This window comes from Rhinolophus sinicus, chromosome 17, assembly GCF_057876585.1.
Source record: "Rhinolophus sinicus isolate RSI-liver-muscle chromosome 17, RSI-T2T, whole genome shotgun sequence".
Taxonomy (NCBI): Eukaryota; Metazoa; Chordata; class Mammalia; order Chiroptera; family Rhinolophidae; genus Rhinolophus; species Rhinolophus sinicus.
In genome coordinates this window covers 175,093,794-175,110,115 of record NC_142517.1, presented here as the reverse complement: position 1 = coordinate 175,110,115, position 16,322 = coordinate 175,093,794, and the positions used below count along the sequence as shown (strand labels likewise).

The 16,322-nt window shown below is 35.6% G+C and overlaps 1 protein-coding gene across 2 annotated transcripts in view; it reads right to left on the bottom strand.

Annotated features, from left to right (window-relative positions):
* NAB1 (NGFI-A binding protein 1) overlaps positions 1 to 16,322 on the bottom strand; it is a 42,468-nt gene that overhangs the window by 24,652 nt on the left and 1,494 nt on the right. For both annotated transcript variants that reach the window (XM_019740737.3, XM_019740735.3), the window contains exon 2: positions 8,203 to 9,040. In XM_019740737.3, the coding sequence (XP_019596296.2) occupies positions 8,203 to 9,021 (819 nt within the window). In that variant the 5' untranslated portion in view covers positions 9,022 to 9,040. The remainder of the gene's footprint in view (positions 1 to 8,202; positions 9,041 to 16,322) is intronic.

Sequence of the window (16,322 nt, the reverse complement as noted above, 5' to 3'; positions counted from 1 at the left end):
TTCAAAACAGTAGTCACTCATTGCATCATTGTTCTAGCTTTTTAAAAATTCTAAGTTTCTAATTTTGTTGAAAGTATAAAATGAGATATTCTTAATTGGTTAACTTACTTGATTAACTTACTTCCTCCACTTCCCCTTTTCGTGGCTACAAATATCGAAATTCCATTCATAGCTTCATGTAAAAGATTTCTTAAAGTTAGCTTTCCACCATCATAACTAGACTTAAAAACTTTCTTTACTGGGAGTTAACATTATAATCTTTAACAATCAAATGATTATGACTTTCAGTTAAGTGTCAGCCTAAAAATACTATGTGAATATTATGATAGGGAAGCTCAAAAGGTGATTAAGACATTTATTTCCAGCACAGGGAGAGCAATGTAACATGACTGGCCCCTCTCACTGGTAAGAACTAAAAATTTTGAAAATAGACGGAAAAAACATTAACTTAAATACATCAATGAGCCAGCAAAACAGTAAGAACTATTCAGGCCAAAATGAATGAAGACAGTATCTCAAAGGAATAAGTTGAGGACATTTGCTAAACCAGATGAACTTGAGCTTCAGTCTTCACAGCCTCATGGGGCTGTTGAGTGTGGAGGGCAAGTGGTAAGAGCAAACACCCAGGATCCAGCAAAGGTGAGGAGTCTAAGACCTCTCCTCTGTAAAACTGAAATCCCAAAGCCCTACATGACCAATGTAAGGCTGACTTAGAATACACCTGTACCCCCAAGGGAATGCATGGGAAATTACCTGTCACGAACCTTGTTACTGAGTGGGAAAGAACAGAAGTTACTCTCTTGAGGTTTCATAACCCCAAATCAGCTGTCACATAGATTTTCAGCCCTTATTCAAACTAAGTGGGCTGAGATTTTATTTTTATAGGGTCCCAGAACTGTAGTGTGCAGAGTACAGCTGCCTGGTAGAAGCAAAAACAAATCTCTAGGACAATCCATTTTCTTTCTAGGCCTCAAAACATTCCCCCAGTTCCAAAAAATATGAGTTCACAGACAGAAATCATAAAACATCCAAAGAAACAAAGCATCAAAAGTAAAAACCAGCAGAAACAACAGATAGCAGAATCAGACCCACAGAGACTTCATTTAAAAAAATAAAAGGAGTTAAAAATATGACTAAAGAGTAGTACAGTAAAAAAGACCAGGAAAAAGTGAGAAATTGGAAGGAGAGAAGAAATTGAGGCAGGCACAAACAGCAGATTTCAAAAGCAGACAACAGTCACATAAACCAGTCTTCTAAACACAACAATGAAAGCCAAAAGCCAAGGAAATAATATCTTCAATTACTATGGGAAAATAATGGACAATATAGAATTTTATGCCCAAAATAAACAGCAATTAAGAATCAGGGCAAAATAAATATTTCCCAGTGGTGTAGGGAAGGACAGTTTGCCGTCAGTAGACCTTCACTGAGAAAATGCTACATCATGCACTTCAGGCTAAAGTAAACTAATTCCAGATGGTCAATTGGAGATATAAAGAATTGGGAAGGGGAAGAAATACAAAATAAAATGGAAATAAATTCAAAATATTAGTCCTTATAATAAATGTAAATAAACCAAATGTTCTACTTAAAAGACAAAAAATGTAAGACTGGATTTTAAAAAAATCTATTTATATTTATAAGAGATGTATTTAAAACATGGATTAGGAAAGACTGAAAGTAAAAGGATGGAAAAAAGATCTAACAAGCATTTACTAACAAAAAGAAAGCACATATATCTACAGTAATATCAAAGAAAATAGGTTTTTAAAGCAAAATGCATTATTAAAGACTATACACACAATACAAAAGGAAACAGACGACTCCACACTCACAGTAGGTGACTTTAACACACAATTCTCAGTTAGTGAAAGAGCAAGCAAAGAAGAAAAAGCAAGACCAGAAAGTTTGAATAACAGAGTTAAGAAGCATGTTAAAACAGACATATACAGAACACTCTACCACAACTGCAGAAACACACGAAAAACACTGACCATATACTGGGCCACCTAAAATCTCAACCAATTCTAAAGGATTAGCAGCCTGCAAACCATGTTCTCTGACCACAGTGCAATTCAGTTAGAAATCATAGGAAAAACAATTAAGGAAAAAAAACCTCAATTGAAAAGTGAAAAGACACTTCCAAATAACTCATGGGTTAGAGAATAAATTATAAATAAAAAGACAAAATAATCAGAATTGAAAAATAATAAGATAATCTCCTATCAAAACTTGGAGAATGCTAATTAAATAATAGTGAGAATTTATGGCTTTAATTGCTTACATTAGAAAAAGAACAGCTGCACATTAAGGAACTAAGCACCCAACTTAAATTAGAAAAGAACAATAAAATAAATTGTAAAAAAGCGGAACACACACACACACACACACACACACACACACACACAAACTAAGAGTATCAACTAAGCCAAAAGTTGCTTCTTCAAAACGATTAGCAGTTGGAAAGCTTTTTTTGTAAAAGGCCAGATAGTAAATATTTTGGTTTTATAGACCAAATAGTCTGTTACAACTACTGAACTCTGACATCATAGCTCAAAAGCAGCCAGACATAAACAGATATGGCTGTGTTCCAAAAAAAGTTTATCTGCAAAATCAGGAGGCAGGGCAGATTTGGCCCATGACTCTAGTTCACAGATTCCTGAAAATATCAATAAAATTGATAAATGGCAAGATCGATCAGGGGAAAAAAGATTTAAATGTACAACAGAAAACTAGAAACAACTTTATGCCAGTAAATTTGAAAACTTAAATGAAATGGACATATTCTTAGGAAAATATGACTTACCAAAAGTGATTCAAGAAGAAATAGACAACTCTCACAGTCCTACAATCCATTTTTTAAAATGATCAAAAGGAAATGGCCAAGATTTGTTTTCAAGTATTAGGCTTTGAAATCTATCCATTCTAAGCTGAGAGTTCAGAATAAAGCATCGTAACTTACCAATAAATAGGGTCAATGGGGTGCTAGGGTCTATGGGGTTCCCAGATTCAGCATTCTTCCGCTCAAAAGTAAGATTGTTACACTTCTTTCAAACACTCAGCCTTGACTTCTCAACACTACAGTGGAAATTTGTCATCATCATCCTTATCTTGATAATGTGTTTATTAGCACTCCAATTCCCGTAGAACTTCCACTAGGTCTACAACTTCCCCACTGACTCTACATCTCCCACTTTCCCTTCCACAGCTCTTTTGGTTGGATGTTGCTATCTGCTGACAAATATTCTATAATGCTAAGTTGTCTACCTGCTTCTATTTCTGAATACTAAAAGCTCCTACATTCTCTACTGCCCTGCTCTTTTCAACTTCTATTTTCTCTCTTCTCATGCATTTATTGATTTAAGATCTGACACACACTGCTTGCTTAGTTTACCACATACTCAGCTAACGCACATTTGGATAGATGGAACATTCTGCCTGCCTGGACTTCTAGTACTGAATCTGGGTTTATCCCTTAGTAGCACCCCATACCAACAACTAGTTTGGTTCTAGGCCTCAGATGCTCACACTGTCTTCATGGTCGGATTCCTATAAACCAGGCCATACCTTAGGCGAGGTCTAAGACCGTCACCGATTCTTTAGCTTATAAAAATGTATAACAATGATTCATTCCATAACTCTTTACTGTACAATGTACATATTTGAGAACAAGTATAAAAATCATGTAAGAAAATTTTATGTACTTGTGAGAGCTGAAAATTTTTTTCAGGTGTAGATAACTTCCTTATTTTCATCCACTAGTGACCTAAATACAGCTCTGTCTTAAAAGATTAAAAGAACAGTGTCCACAGGGTTTATATGAAGAAAACTCTCAGAAATACTAACAACAGTGAATTAATAATTAGTCACATATTTTCTTATTTGGAAATTAAGGACAAACTAATAGCATTCTTTAATGTTAGGAATTCAGAAAAACTCAAAACTTGTTCTGTCATTTTAAATAGTCAAATGAAAAAATGTGAAATTATCATAACACCTAAAAGGTATACTTAATAGTATCTTTCTTTTAATTCTCTCAGGATTTCTTCTACCAAACATTTGGAATGGTTACAAGTTTGAAGAAAACATCCTGATTTATAAATTTCTATCCTGAGCTATATTATTGGACCAGATTCACATACTTGAGTACTTGAGTTACAAATAACAAGTGGTCTAAATTAAGTTTCAAAAACACAAGCCACATTTTCCAAAGCCCCCACTCCCACATCTCAGCCTACTAGCATTCACTTTGAGTGTTCCCTTATTTTGGGAAAACCACAATGGTTTCATTACTTAAATATCATCTGTACCTACTTACCCAAGGAAGCAAAGAGCCCCTTAGCAAAACCCAAGTGTGAAATAATTCATTTTGGATGTTTTTAAAGTAGGTTAGGATTTTTTTTTTTAAAGTGAGGTTGATTGGGTTTATTAAAAATCTCTTCAAAATACTTTCGCTTTGATAAAAATACGGGTCTTTTCACCTATCTTTGTATTTAATCTGCTTTGTTTTAAAAGTTATATGAAAACTGGATTAAAACTAAAATTTGGTCTAACTGAATTTGAATTAAAATTGGCAAGATGTTTTTTGGGTTTTGCTTTTATCTTTTTAAAACTACTTTTTATTTTTCAATTACAGTTGACATACACTATTATATTAGTTTCAGGAGTACAATTAGACATTTATATAATTTACAAAGTGATCACCCTGACAAATCTCATACCCATCTGACACCATACAGTTATTACAGTATTGACTATCTTCCTAATGTTATACTTTACACCCCCAGGACTGTTTTGTAACTACCAATTTGTACCTCTTAATCCCTTCCCCTTTTTCATCCACCCCCCACGATCCCCCTAGCTATCAACCATCAAAATGGTCTTTATATAGAATGCTTGTTTCTCTCTTGTTTATTTTGTTTTTCAGATTTTCATGTAAGTGAGATCATATGGTATTTGTCTTGCTCAGTCTGACTTATTTCTCTTAGCATAATACCCTCTAGGTCCATCCATGTTGTTACAAATAGTAAAAATTTCATTATTTTATTTTTATGGCAGAGGAGTATTCCATTGTGTGTATGTGTATGTGTGTGTACACACATACACATACACAGACCACAATTTTTTTATCCAATCGTCTATTGATGGGCATTTCGGATGTTTCCATATCTTGGCTATTGTGAATAGCGCTGCAGTAAACATAAGGGTGCATATATCTTTTTGAATTAGTATTTTGGATTTCTTTGGATAACTACCCACTAGTGGAATTGCTGGGTCATAAGGTAGTACTATTTTTAATTTTTGTAGGAACCTCCATACTGTTTTCCACAGTGTCTGCATCAATTTGCAATCCCACCAACAGTGCACAAGGGTTCCCTTTTCTCCACATCCTCACCAACACGTGTTTGTTGATTTATTGATGATAGCCATTCTGACAGGGGTGAGGTGATATCTCATTACTGACAACCATAATAGCCTTTTAGTAGATTCCTCTATTGGTTCATAGGTAGTGATAGTGTCAAAGTACATCTGAATTATAACACTAAGTGTATTTTCTAGCTTACTCACAAGTTCTTGTGAGTCAAGTTACTGTCTGGCAACAATACATAGGATGTGCCCAAAATAGATAAAAAACCATAGATTCACTTTGGTTAAGTAATTTTGCTAACCAATTCTCTGATCGTAAGCTCCAGTATACAGTCACATCTAAAATTATTTTAAAAGCTCAAATAGTAAAATTGATGAAAACAAGATTTATATGCAAAAATCAGCCAGTGATAGCAATTTTTTTAAAAGTGGGGAAAAATTTCATTTATAATTATATCCCTTTTAAATTTTATATATTCTATACAAACAAAATAAAGTGACATATATATGAGACATTTAATATATATATAAATGCACTATAATACACAGTATATAACCTAACAAGAAGTGTGCAAAACCTATGAGTATGTAAATAAAAAAACTAACAAAATTACCAAGGAATATATAAGATCTAAATAAGTAAATATATACACTATATTTCTGTATGGGGGCTTTCATTGTTGTAAATATGTCAATTTTTTCCAAATTAATCTATACCTTTTAGGCATATGTAATAAAAATACTCACAGAAGATTTTGGAAAATGTGACATATATTAAAAAATTTCATTTGGAAGGAGAAATGTATAATATTACCTAACAAAACAGAAGCAGCAATACAAGATTATTGAAGGGACACTTACCTTCCCAGATATCAAATTATATTATTTAGCTAAGGTAATTAAAATAATTATACTCCTGAAGGATTAGAGAATTAGACTAATCAACTCATACAGGACAAGATCAATAGATATTACTATATAAACTTCCACATGGCAAACAGTCCAGAAGGTCAAAGCACAATTATAATGTGGGAAAATGTTTACAACATAAGACAAAAGGTTAAAATATAAAAATGTCCTTAAAATATAAAAAGTTCTTACAAATCAATTTTTTAAAGGTACGACAAACAATCTCACATTAAAACAAAGTGTATGAACATAAAAGTGGATGTCTGCTAAGCATATGAAAAGATACTTATTGTCACTAAGGAACTTAAATTTAAGCAATGAAAATTTTTTCTCTACTAGACTGGCAAAGATTAAAAAGAATGATAAACACAAGATTAGCAAAAGTGTGAATAAATGGACACTTGCATATAATGACAGTGGAAGTGTAAACTGTTGCAGCTTTTTTAGAAGGCAATTTAGCAGTATCTACCAAAATATTAAATCTACATATCCTTTGGTCCCGTAATTTTACAAGTTAGAATCTATTCTATAGAAAAACATGCAGAAATCTGTAAAGGGGTATGTGTATAATGTTTACACACACCATATATAATATAAAAACAAATGGACACCTAAATGACATCAAAAAGTGAATGGTTAACATAAATAACGGAATACAATGCAACCCATAACTAAGGTAGCTCTATGTGTACTGACTTAAAAGATAACTCATAGTATACTGTATGGTGAGTGTACTCTTAGGTTTTTTTTAGAAAAGGAATTTGGAGAACACTGTGCAAAATATGTGTATATATAAAGAAAAGTATCTGAAAGTTTACCGCTTCAATCACTTTATACCCTTTTGTAATAAGTGAATACTTCTGCAATAAGTATATATTCTTTTGGTGTTAAAGTACAAATCTGGGGGAAAGATGGCATGATTCTAACATGAAATACTACACCTATCTGAATACTGTTTCAAAGAGGATTTCTTTCTTTCTTCTAAAGGATAAATGGCTATGAAAAATCTACCTATGAAATATCCTTTAATTTTGAAAATGCATTTATTTTCCAAGCATTTATTGGGCATGCTAGGCTCTGAGGATATAAAAATGAATGAGACATTACCTCTGCCTTAAAGAAACACAAGTATATCAAGAGGGACAGACCAGTAAATACAATAAAATATTGAAGTTGAAGTTACTGTGACAATACTGTATATAGTGATAAAAATGGAAAAGAATGGAAAGGTCATTCTACTTGAGGGAAAACATCAGAAAAGATTTAAGCTTATGCTTGAGCTAAATCTTAAAGATGATGTGTTGGCCAAGTGGACAAGAAGAAAAGGGGAGTAAATGCAAATGAGCTATATATGCATTCTTATAGTTAAGCAGACTATTTCTGGATAGAGTGCTATGAAGATAAAACAATGAGAAATTTTAATACCAAATGTCAAACCAAAACAACATAAACTCAAAGAATGAAACCAAAGCTATAACAGTTCTTCTGACATTCATCTAATGTAATTTTGCTTTCTATGCTAGCTGAAAATTTCTTTAAGTTCTGGTTATTCCTACAAAATGTTTTTTTCCTAAAAAAAAAGTCTCCAAAAATGTTTTTGAAATGAATAGTTATATTTAAAATACTATTCAATTTTTTAATTACAAAACAAACTGCTTTGTAAATGCAAAGACGTTATGCTTTCAGTTTGAATTCTGACACTTTTCTAAGTCATCTTCCAGGATAGTTCCAAGCTCAACATGTTTGAGTTCGACACAATACCCTAACACAATAAATACAGTCTCTTTTCATAAGAGTTATATTTTACCCTCAATGTTTTAAATTCTGCTTTCAGGGAGTGTATCTCCTCTGCTGCAAACTATTACCAAACTTATCTCTTAGGACCACAACATGCCACATACAGAGAGAAAAACGTGGGCTTCTTACCTCATGAAGCGTGAGATGTTTCCCATCCTTTCTCTTTGAGTCAAACCTGCCATATATTGCACTATACTTTCGAATTTCTTCCTCTTTGTGTGGGTCCTCATCACTCATCTCAAAGATGTGACCGATCATTTTGGCCAACTTCTTGTTGGTTTTCAGCAGCTCTTTCACTTCGTTCAAGTCACTTTTTGGCAGCGTGGGGGCCATTCGCTCTACACACTCTGCTACAGAGAGGGTGGCGGCAGCATCCAGTGCCTCGCTGCTTTCCTTTGGGGAAGCTGGGGAGCCAAGGTCTGCTGGGGAGAGGCTCTGCTCGCTCTCGGTGCCATGGTGGCCTTGCCAGAGTCTGGACTCACCAATCCCCTGCAGCGCTAAGCTCCCCACCACATCCGATTTCCCCTGTCCCAAGCTCTGCACACAGGTGATGGCCGCACACTTGGGGACTTTGACATGAGGTTCTCGGGCGTTGCTACTCCTTTCATAACTACTGCAGGAGATTCCCAGCCATGTTGGTGATCCCTCTGGCAATTTATAGATGGGTATGCTACTAACAGGGAGGGAAGTCAAGGGCTGATTGAAAAGGCCAGGGTTTGTAACCCAGTCTCTCAAAGCCTTCTGTAGCCTTCTAACATGAAGGGGCTTGCTAGCCATGCCCACCAGGGCCATGATTTCCAAGAATTCCTCTTCTCCAGCTTCACAGAGTTGCTGGACATCATCACCACCTTGCTGAATAAAGGCATCAAAATAAGAAAGCAGGTTGGCTTTTTGTAGTATTCGGTACAGCTGCAACTCCCCCAGGGTCCTGGGTAAGGCCGCAGCCATTACTGTAGATAGGCTTAACCTGCAAAAAGAAGAGAGGAAACACTCATCACACTTGCTCCAAACTTCTTAAACCTAGTATTTGTTAGACACTACAGGACTTAAAATGCAGTATATGGGAAGAACAAAAACAAGAAACATTTGCATAGCAACTGCCTGTTAAGGAAGTATTCTCTCTATACAGAAGTTTTCTCATTTTATTCGCCTAACAATCCCAATGGCCATATAATTGTTTCCATTTAAAAAATATAAAGGCTCAAAGATAATTTTCCTGAGATCTCACAACTAGTTAAGCGTAAGTCTAGGGACTCAAACCAAGGCTCACAGGCCTCTATAGTCCACATGTTTGACTATTCAATTTGCTGCTTCCATGGTGGGGACAGAGGTGAAGTGAGGGATAATCAAATTCAGAATGAGGTGTCAAGTACATTATGCTCCCAGCTACTGAACACTTGTTTTTTCCAGACAATATGATAAACACTTTACATGATAGGTAATCCTTACCACAGCCCTGTGAGATAGTTACAGTTATTCCCATTATATAAAGAAAAAAGTACCAAGATTAGTATGGCAGGTAGAGGAAGACCGCTTTCAATATAAACTGGAGATGAGAAGATAGAAGGTGGTATATTAGGAACTGAGAAAAAAAGAGGCAGGAATAATTCAAACAAATAAATGACAAGACCTGGTTATCGTTTAGGTGTAAGTGATGAGGGAGATGAGACGGTCACCATTTTTTGACACTTTCTGTGGTTCCGGGCTGGGAAGAGTAACAGACGACTACAGGATCACATATGTGCGAGTCTAGAACTGCGACGGGGATTAGGGATACAGAAACATCAGGATGATGGGACTCCCTTTCAGACACATGGCACTTAAACATGGCACCAGACTCAAGTTGAAGTGTGTACAAAGATTAGAGATACAGGATAAAACCAGGGAGGGTGAGAGACCCCTCCAAAGAATCAGCAGAGAGAGTAAGAAGAGAGCCATAGGAGAAACATCATAACTTTTGGGGCCCAAGCAAAACAGAGAAGCCTGCCTTTAAAGAGACAGAACAAGACCCAACAAAGTACTTCTTGACCTCTTAGCAGCCTTTAAAAGTTATTCACAGTTGCCAGGAGACCTCCCACATACAAAGAGGAGTTGGCCAACTATTTCCATTTGAGAGAAACAAACTTGTAATCAGTGCACCCTTAGGATTAAAAGGACCCTATAACCCTTCGTGGAGAAATTTTCAGAAGGCCAAAAGTATATATACATTAGAGGAAAATGGAAGCTCCACTCTCAAGGAGCAATCATTAACTGGTAGATAAAGCAAGCAGAGGAATATTAGGAACACCCCTGAAGGCCAGCCAGGAGGACACCAAATCTGGGAGTTTAGCTTTATGCCATCAACCAGAATGCTACAAAAATTCTAGTCTCGGTCATCCCATCCCAGAGCACTGTATCTCCCTACCATTCTAAGGACTGATTCCTGGGAAGCTCCATCTCCTGGAACCTCTGGGTCATCCATAATCTGCTTCCATCACCTAGTGACCTGCTTAAATTTTATGGCTTTTATTTTATAAGGGCATTGCCAGGTGAACTGATGACTTTCCAAGAGACATAAAAATATTGAATTTGGGCCCAGAAGCTTGTATAAACACCCAGGAAATCAATTGGGGTGCTTTTGAAAAAATCAATTTTCCAGGTCCCTGAACTACATCTCAGGAGACTCCCATAATTTGGCTAATTTGGCAAGATACACTAGATCCCTACACCACAAACTCCTGTACCAGGTCTGACAAGTTCACGAGCTTGTTGCACAATGTTGCTAACCTTTTTTGATTATCAGAGGGATTCTTCATTAAGAATTTGTACCAACTGGACAGTTAACCAAGTTTACTATTTGGAAGCTGAAGAGGCAGCATGAAAAAATTAGACAACCTGAACTTTTCGCCAACAATTCATGGCTCTTGCATCATGACAATGCACCAGCTCACACGGCACTGTCTGTGAGGGAGTTTTTAGCCAGTAAACAAATAACTGTATTGGAACACCCTCCCTACTCACCTGATCTGCCCCCCAACAACTTCTTTATCTGAAGATAAAGGAAATATTGAAAGGAAGACAGTTTGATGACATTCAGGACATCAAGGGTAATACGATGACAGCTCTGATGGCCATTCCAGAAAAAGTTCCAAAATTGCTTTGAAGGGTGGACTAGGCGCTGGCGTCAGTGCATAGCTTCCCAAGGGGAGTACTTCGAAGGTGACCATAGTGATATTCAGCATTGAGATATGTAACCCTTTTTCTAGGATGAGTTCGTGAACTTAATTGCCAGACCTCGTATGTTAGACAGATTTAAATAAAAAAAAACTTAAGAAAAAGAGAACTAAAGACCCAAATTTAGGTTTTATTCTTCTCAGATAAGGCAATTATTTTAGAAAACATTAATTTTCAACTGTTATCCTTTCTCATCTTTACCCAGAAAGGAAACCTCCTAGTTCCTAAGAGAAAGCCCTTATGTACTTGTAAGAAAGTAGTTGTCATTATAATAGCTCCATAAGGACTGAGAGACCTAGTGTACATTCCAAAGTCAAGATACCAGATGAAAGATAAATAGGTGAACTATTAAGAGTCCCAGGAGGCTTTCTAAAGGCCCACACTTACTGCTGGGGAAGGAGTTTTCTCCCTAAGCTTTTGCTTTAGCAGAATGTTTCAGTTTCCTACAAAAAGCCTGTTGTGATAATTTAAACACCCACCACTTCATATATTAACTTGATCTATTTAAAAGAATATTTTTATAAGATTTTATGTTTTGCCAAACTCTGTATCTATTCATGCTTTGACGTGAAGGTCAAGTAAATCAGGAGACAGCTTCTATTTGCCTCTCTCCAATCTGAAGTAAATATAAAAGAATCTTAACACAACACTATATATAGGTAGCTAGTAGTAGAGTAAATCTGCTCAGCAGACAACTACTGTTACCTGGCCTTTTCAAGATATGCTGGAACCACCATGCTGAGTCTGACCTTTTTATGAATTCCACCGCTAACAGAAACCAGTTCCTTTTTTACTATATTCAAAAGCTAAAGCAAAGGCTGGCTGCCTATGTCCAGCAAAGCTCCACTTGCACCAGCTTCAAGTTCCTCAGCCTGGTCAGTTCAAGAGGAAGAGGAATTAAATAACAATGGATTCATTTAAGGATATTTGTTGTTGTTTGTTATTTATTGTTCTATTTTAAATGTAATGATTTGTTCCAGAACCTTAAAAAAAACATCACTGGATCCTTACAGGGTAGAATCAGTCATCTGCCAGATTCCAACAATGATAAGTGAAATAAATAAATGAGCTAGTTTGGTCTAGAAAACTTGACTGGTCGACTCCTGCTTACTCGAACCACAAGGAAGCGCTTAATATGGTTATGGGAAACAAAACTTGCCTGACATTCACCAAGCTGGGATGTGGGGTTAGGGTAGGACACAGGCCTTTAACGCTCACTGGGGAAAAGAACTATTCCTTCAATCCTGCTCAGTCCTTCCAAGCTTCACCCGCAGTATGGCCCCATACTATCACAACTCTCCAGTAACTACTAAGTTCTTTCTCTCTCCCTCTCATTTTATTTTTCACTTATTCAAACTGGGCCAGTACTAGGGGATACAGAAGAAAGATGGTCCTTCATGAAGAATCAGTTAAGAGGGAGGAGACAGACAAGTAAGCAGACAGACACACTGTGATAAACTATGCCAAATGCTATACGCGACGAGTCACATAACAGAGGAGTCTTACCTGGCTCTGCAGAACAGGTTATCCTTGGGTTAGCAGCTCCCTGAGGATAGGAACTAGGAGTCATTCACCTTTCATCCCCCTCTACTCCTAGCAGTGTCCAATGTAGAATAACATCTCTGTAAAGGCTGCTGTTATATGTAACTCAACATTTGAGTCAGAATCTGATCAGCAGCCTCCTTTCATACCGTGTTTCCCCGAAAATAAGACCTAGCCAGACAATCAGCTCTAATGCATCTTTTGGAGCAAATTAATGTAAGACCCGGTATTATACCCGGTCTTTTATTATGTAAGACCAGGTCTTATATTAATTTTTGCTCCAAAAGACGCATTAAAGCTGATTGTCCCGCTAGGTCTTATTTTCGGGGAGACACGGTATTTCAAAAGGGACATCATTTCTATAAACTGCTGTCCCAGTGAATTACCAATCTAATAACAGCACACCCCGCTACTTTACCTACAATCCTTTTCATTCTCATCCTCAATACTCCTTCTTTCTTATAAGGCTATAGGGTGGATTCCCATAACATGGATATTTTCCCAAGAGATCAAAGGATGCTCTCCAAATACAGAACTACACATGATTAGTGTTATAATGTACATCGTGTGTTAGTCCGGCCCCAACCAGTATTTTAAGAAGTCAAATTTAGTCATGTGATCGTAGGTCTTTTTCTTCTTGGTTGCTATAAGTTAAAATGCACTATAACTTATTTCCAAATAACGAATATCAATTATCATTATATTCAAAAGGATTCACTGCTTTTCAATCCTCCTCGTGACGTAGGAAATATGTAGAGAGCTCTATGTGAAATACACACACACGCACACACACAGCGTGTGTATACACACACTTTTATGAAGTCTATGGCATTTCAAAGAGACTTTCAGGAGTATGGAGAAACCAAGGGCAAAATCCCAGTAAGATCTGACTTATTTATGCAGAGGACTATAAATTCCTTCCTTTCAACACAGAGTGAAATTTTTACTTTAAAATTATCTAAGTTAACACCAATCCCTTAGACTTATAAAAAAATGTGCAAAACACTTGGGAAGAGTTAGCTCATGAGTCATTTACAGATTAAGGTGAATTAGTTCCACCAGATTGTTTCCCTCTTCACATCTAGATGAGATCCGGTGCACACCAAGCGGATGAAAGACAGGGATGGGAAATGGCAAAGAAGAAAACAGGAAATCTGAAGGCAAAGACTTCATTTAAAGACTGGTACCACCAAGTTTGGAAGAGTATAGCTTGAAGGCCTGGGGAAAAGGGTGCAATGTGTACACACACAGGTTGAAACTGAAAAGGTTTATGAAAAGACAGAATTTGGCTTCGGGAAGGATGAGCCTTAAGCCTAGGAAATGAATTCTTCTCACTTTTGTCCCAGTCCTGGCGCTCAAGCTAAAATAATTACATGTAGTTCAGTTACATCGTGGGTTACTTAAGATTGGGGTTGACCTAGGTATTAAACTCCTGTGTGTGTTTCAAGTACCAAACCATTTACCGAGGCACACTTATTAGTAAGCATCCAGTGACCTATCTTAAGTCAATATATTTTTGGATCTTATTACTGTCATAGCTATGAATTAAACATTAGCTTCTAATGAATTAATGGTAATTTGGGAAATTTAAAATTGTCTCATTGATTCTTTTCTGAATTCTGATGCTGGAAAAAAAATTTCTTACAGATCCCTCAAAATTTTAATGAAAGTGTTTATCAAAATTAGAAAAAAGTAAAACAGATTATTTTGCAATTACACAATAACTGTACATTAACTATAATACCAACAGGTAAATACTAGTATGTCATATAATATGGGTGAGACTTTTCCAATCAACCGATAGTCAAGTCAAGAATCATTAAGTGTCTTCTGATCATGTAGTATGCATGCAGTACATATAATTTTATCTTTTTTAGAAATTTCTCTTTAAAAGTTATTAAATCAACATATTGTGTAAATTAATGTGCAGCCCCCTAAATACAATGCATTGAGAAATGACAAACTATTTGAGAGCTTAATGGTATGTTTTAGCTGTGAGAATTCCACAAGATGAGAATTATTATTTTTTCCCAACATCAACTTCTCTAATTTCCTACTTGTTCCATTATTAACTTTAAGAGAGTATATTCTACTATTGTACTAGTTACTGACCATGTCAGATCATAAAGGAAATTTGCATTTAATAACTGTACTATTCTTCATTCTACTAAAAAGAATGAAAGAAGCAGGTGAGACAAAACTAAATCCAAAGCAAAGGGGCTAGCAACTTTATATTATGCTTGAGTGGGTATTATTTATTCCTTAATACATTTAATAAACTCTACAATTAAATACGCACACACAAGCTGACTATACATTAGCAAGATCTTAAACTGTTCAAAACATTATAAAATGGTCATTTCCATGAAAATAATAAAATATATCATGGTTCTGTGGTATCCAGAATACAGCTTCACATTTAAAGGTAAATTTTACAGAGCTTTCATTTCCAATAATGCACATGAGCAAACAAACAAAAACAATTAGACTTATTGTAATAGATGAGGGTTAAATCTTAGGACATATTCTAGGTCAACAGATGCAAAAACTTGACATACATCTGTTTCCATACAATCGTCTTTTGCTTTAAATATTTAAAGTTCATGCAGTGCATTCTTCAGAGGTCTCCCCCACTCTGTAATACATATAATTTCTTCTTTTAAAGCATCCACAGTGCAAATCCCGAAATCCTTAATAATAAACCAATACAATCTTAAAGTGGGATTAAAAGAAAATATCTAACGCTTTAACTGATTTTCTAATACAAGGGAGAATGAAAATCTATTAACTTTCCTATAGGGCAATGGATGTTGTTTACTAGTCACAAAAAGGAACATTTTAAATTAATTTAGCTGAGATTATTCAAATTATTACATATAAGCTTACTAAATTTCCTTATATCATCTATAGTATTCCTGAATTTTTGATATTTTAATCACCAAGCGGAATGAGATAAAATAAAAATCTACAATGCCTCAATGTTTTTATTATTTTTATTATTGTTGATACATTCACATATAACAGGAAATCACAAGAGCCAAGAAAAATAAAATTTTTCTAATACCGAGACGGCATATTAACTTTTGTGCAAGATGCTAATAATAAAATTAAAACAAGAAACCTTTCAGCAGTTCCTTGAAATTATTTCCTTTCAAGACCTAATTTTCCAATATCTACGCAATACCCAAACGGTAATAAAGAAGGCTGACATCTGTCAGACATCTATAAATTCTCAAGAGATGCATGTTAATACCTGTAAGGACAACATAATTTTTAAAACTTAATCAAAGAACTTAAATGTCTTAAATAATATCGAAAAATGGAGGAAAAAAAGGATACCCTTGATTCTAAGAGTCACTTTTACTGGCACTTAGATTAGAAGCAGCTCTTTTACATCTTCGGGAAGACATCAGCCTCCACCCAAAATAGAGAAAGTAAATCCCATGCGTTCTCTCTTCCAATATTTCTTCTTAAAACCCACACGTAATTTGATA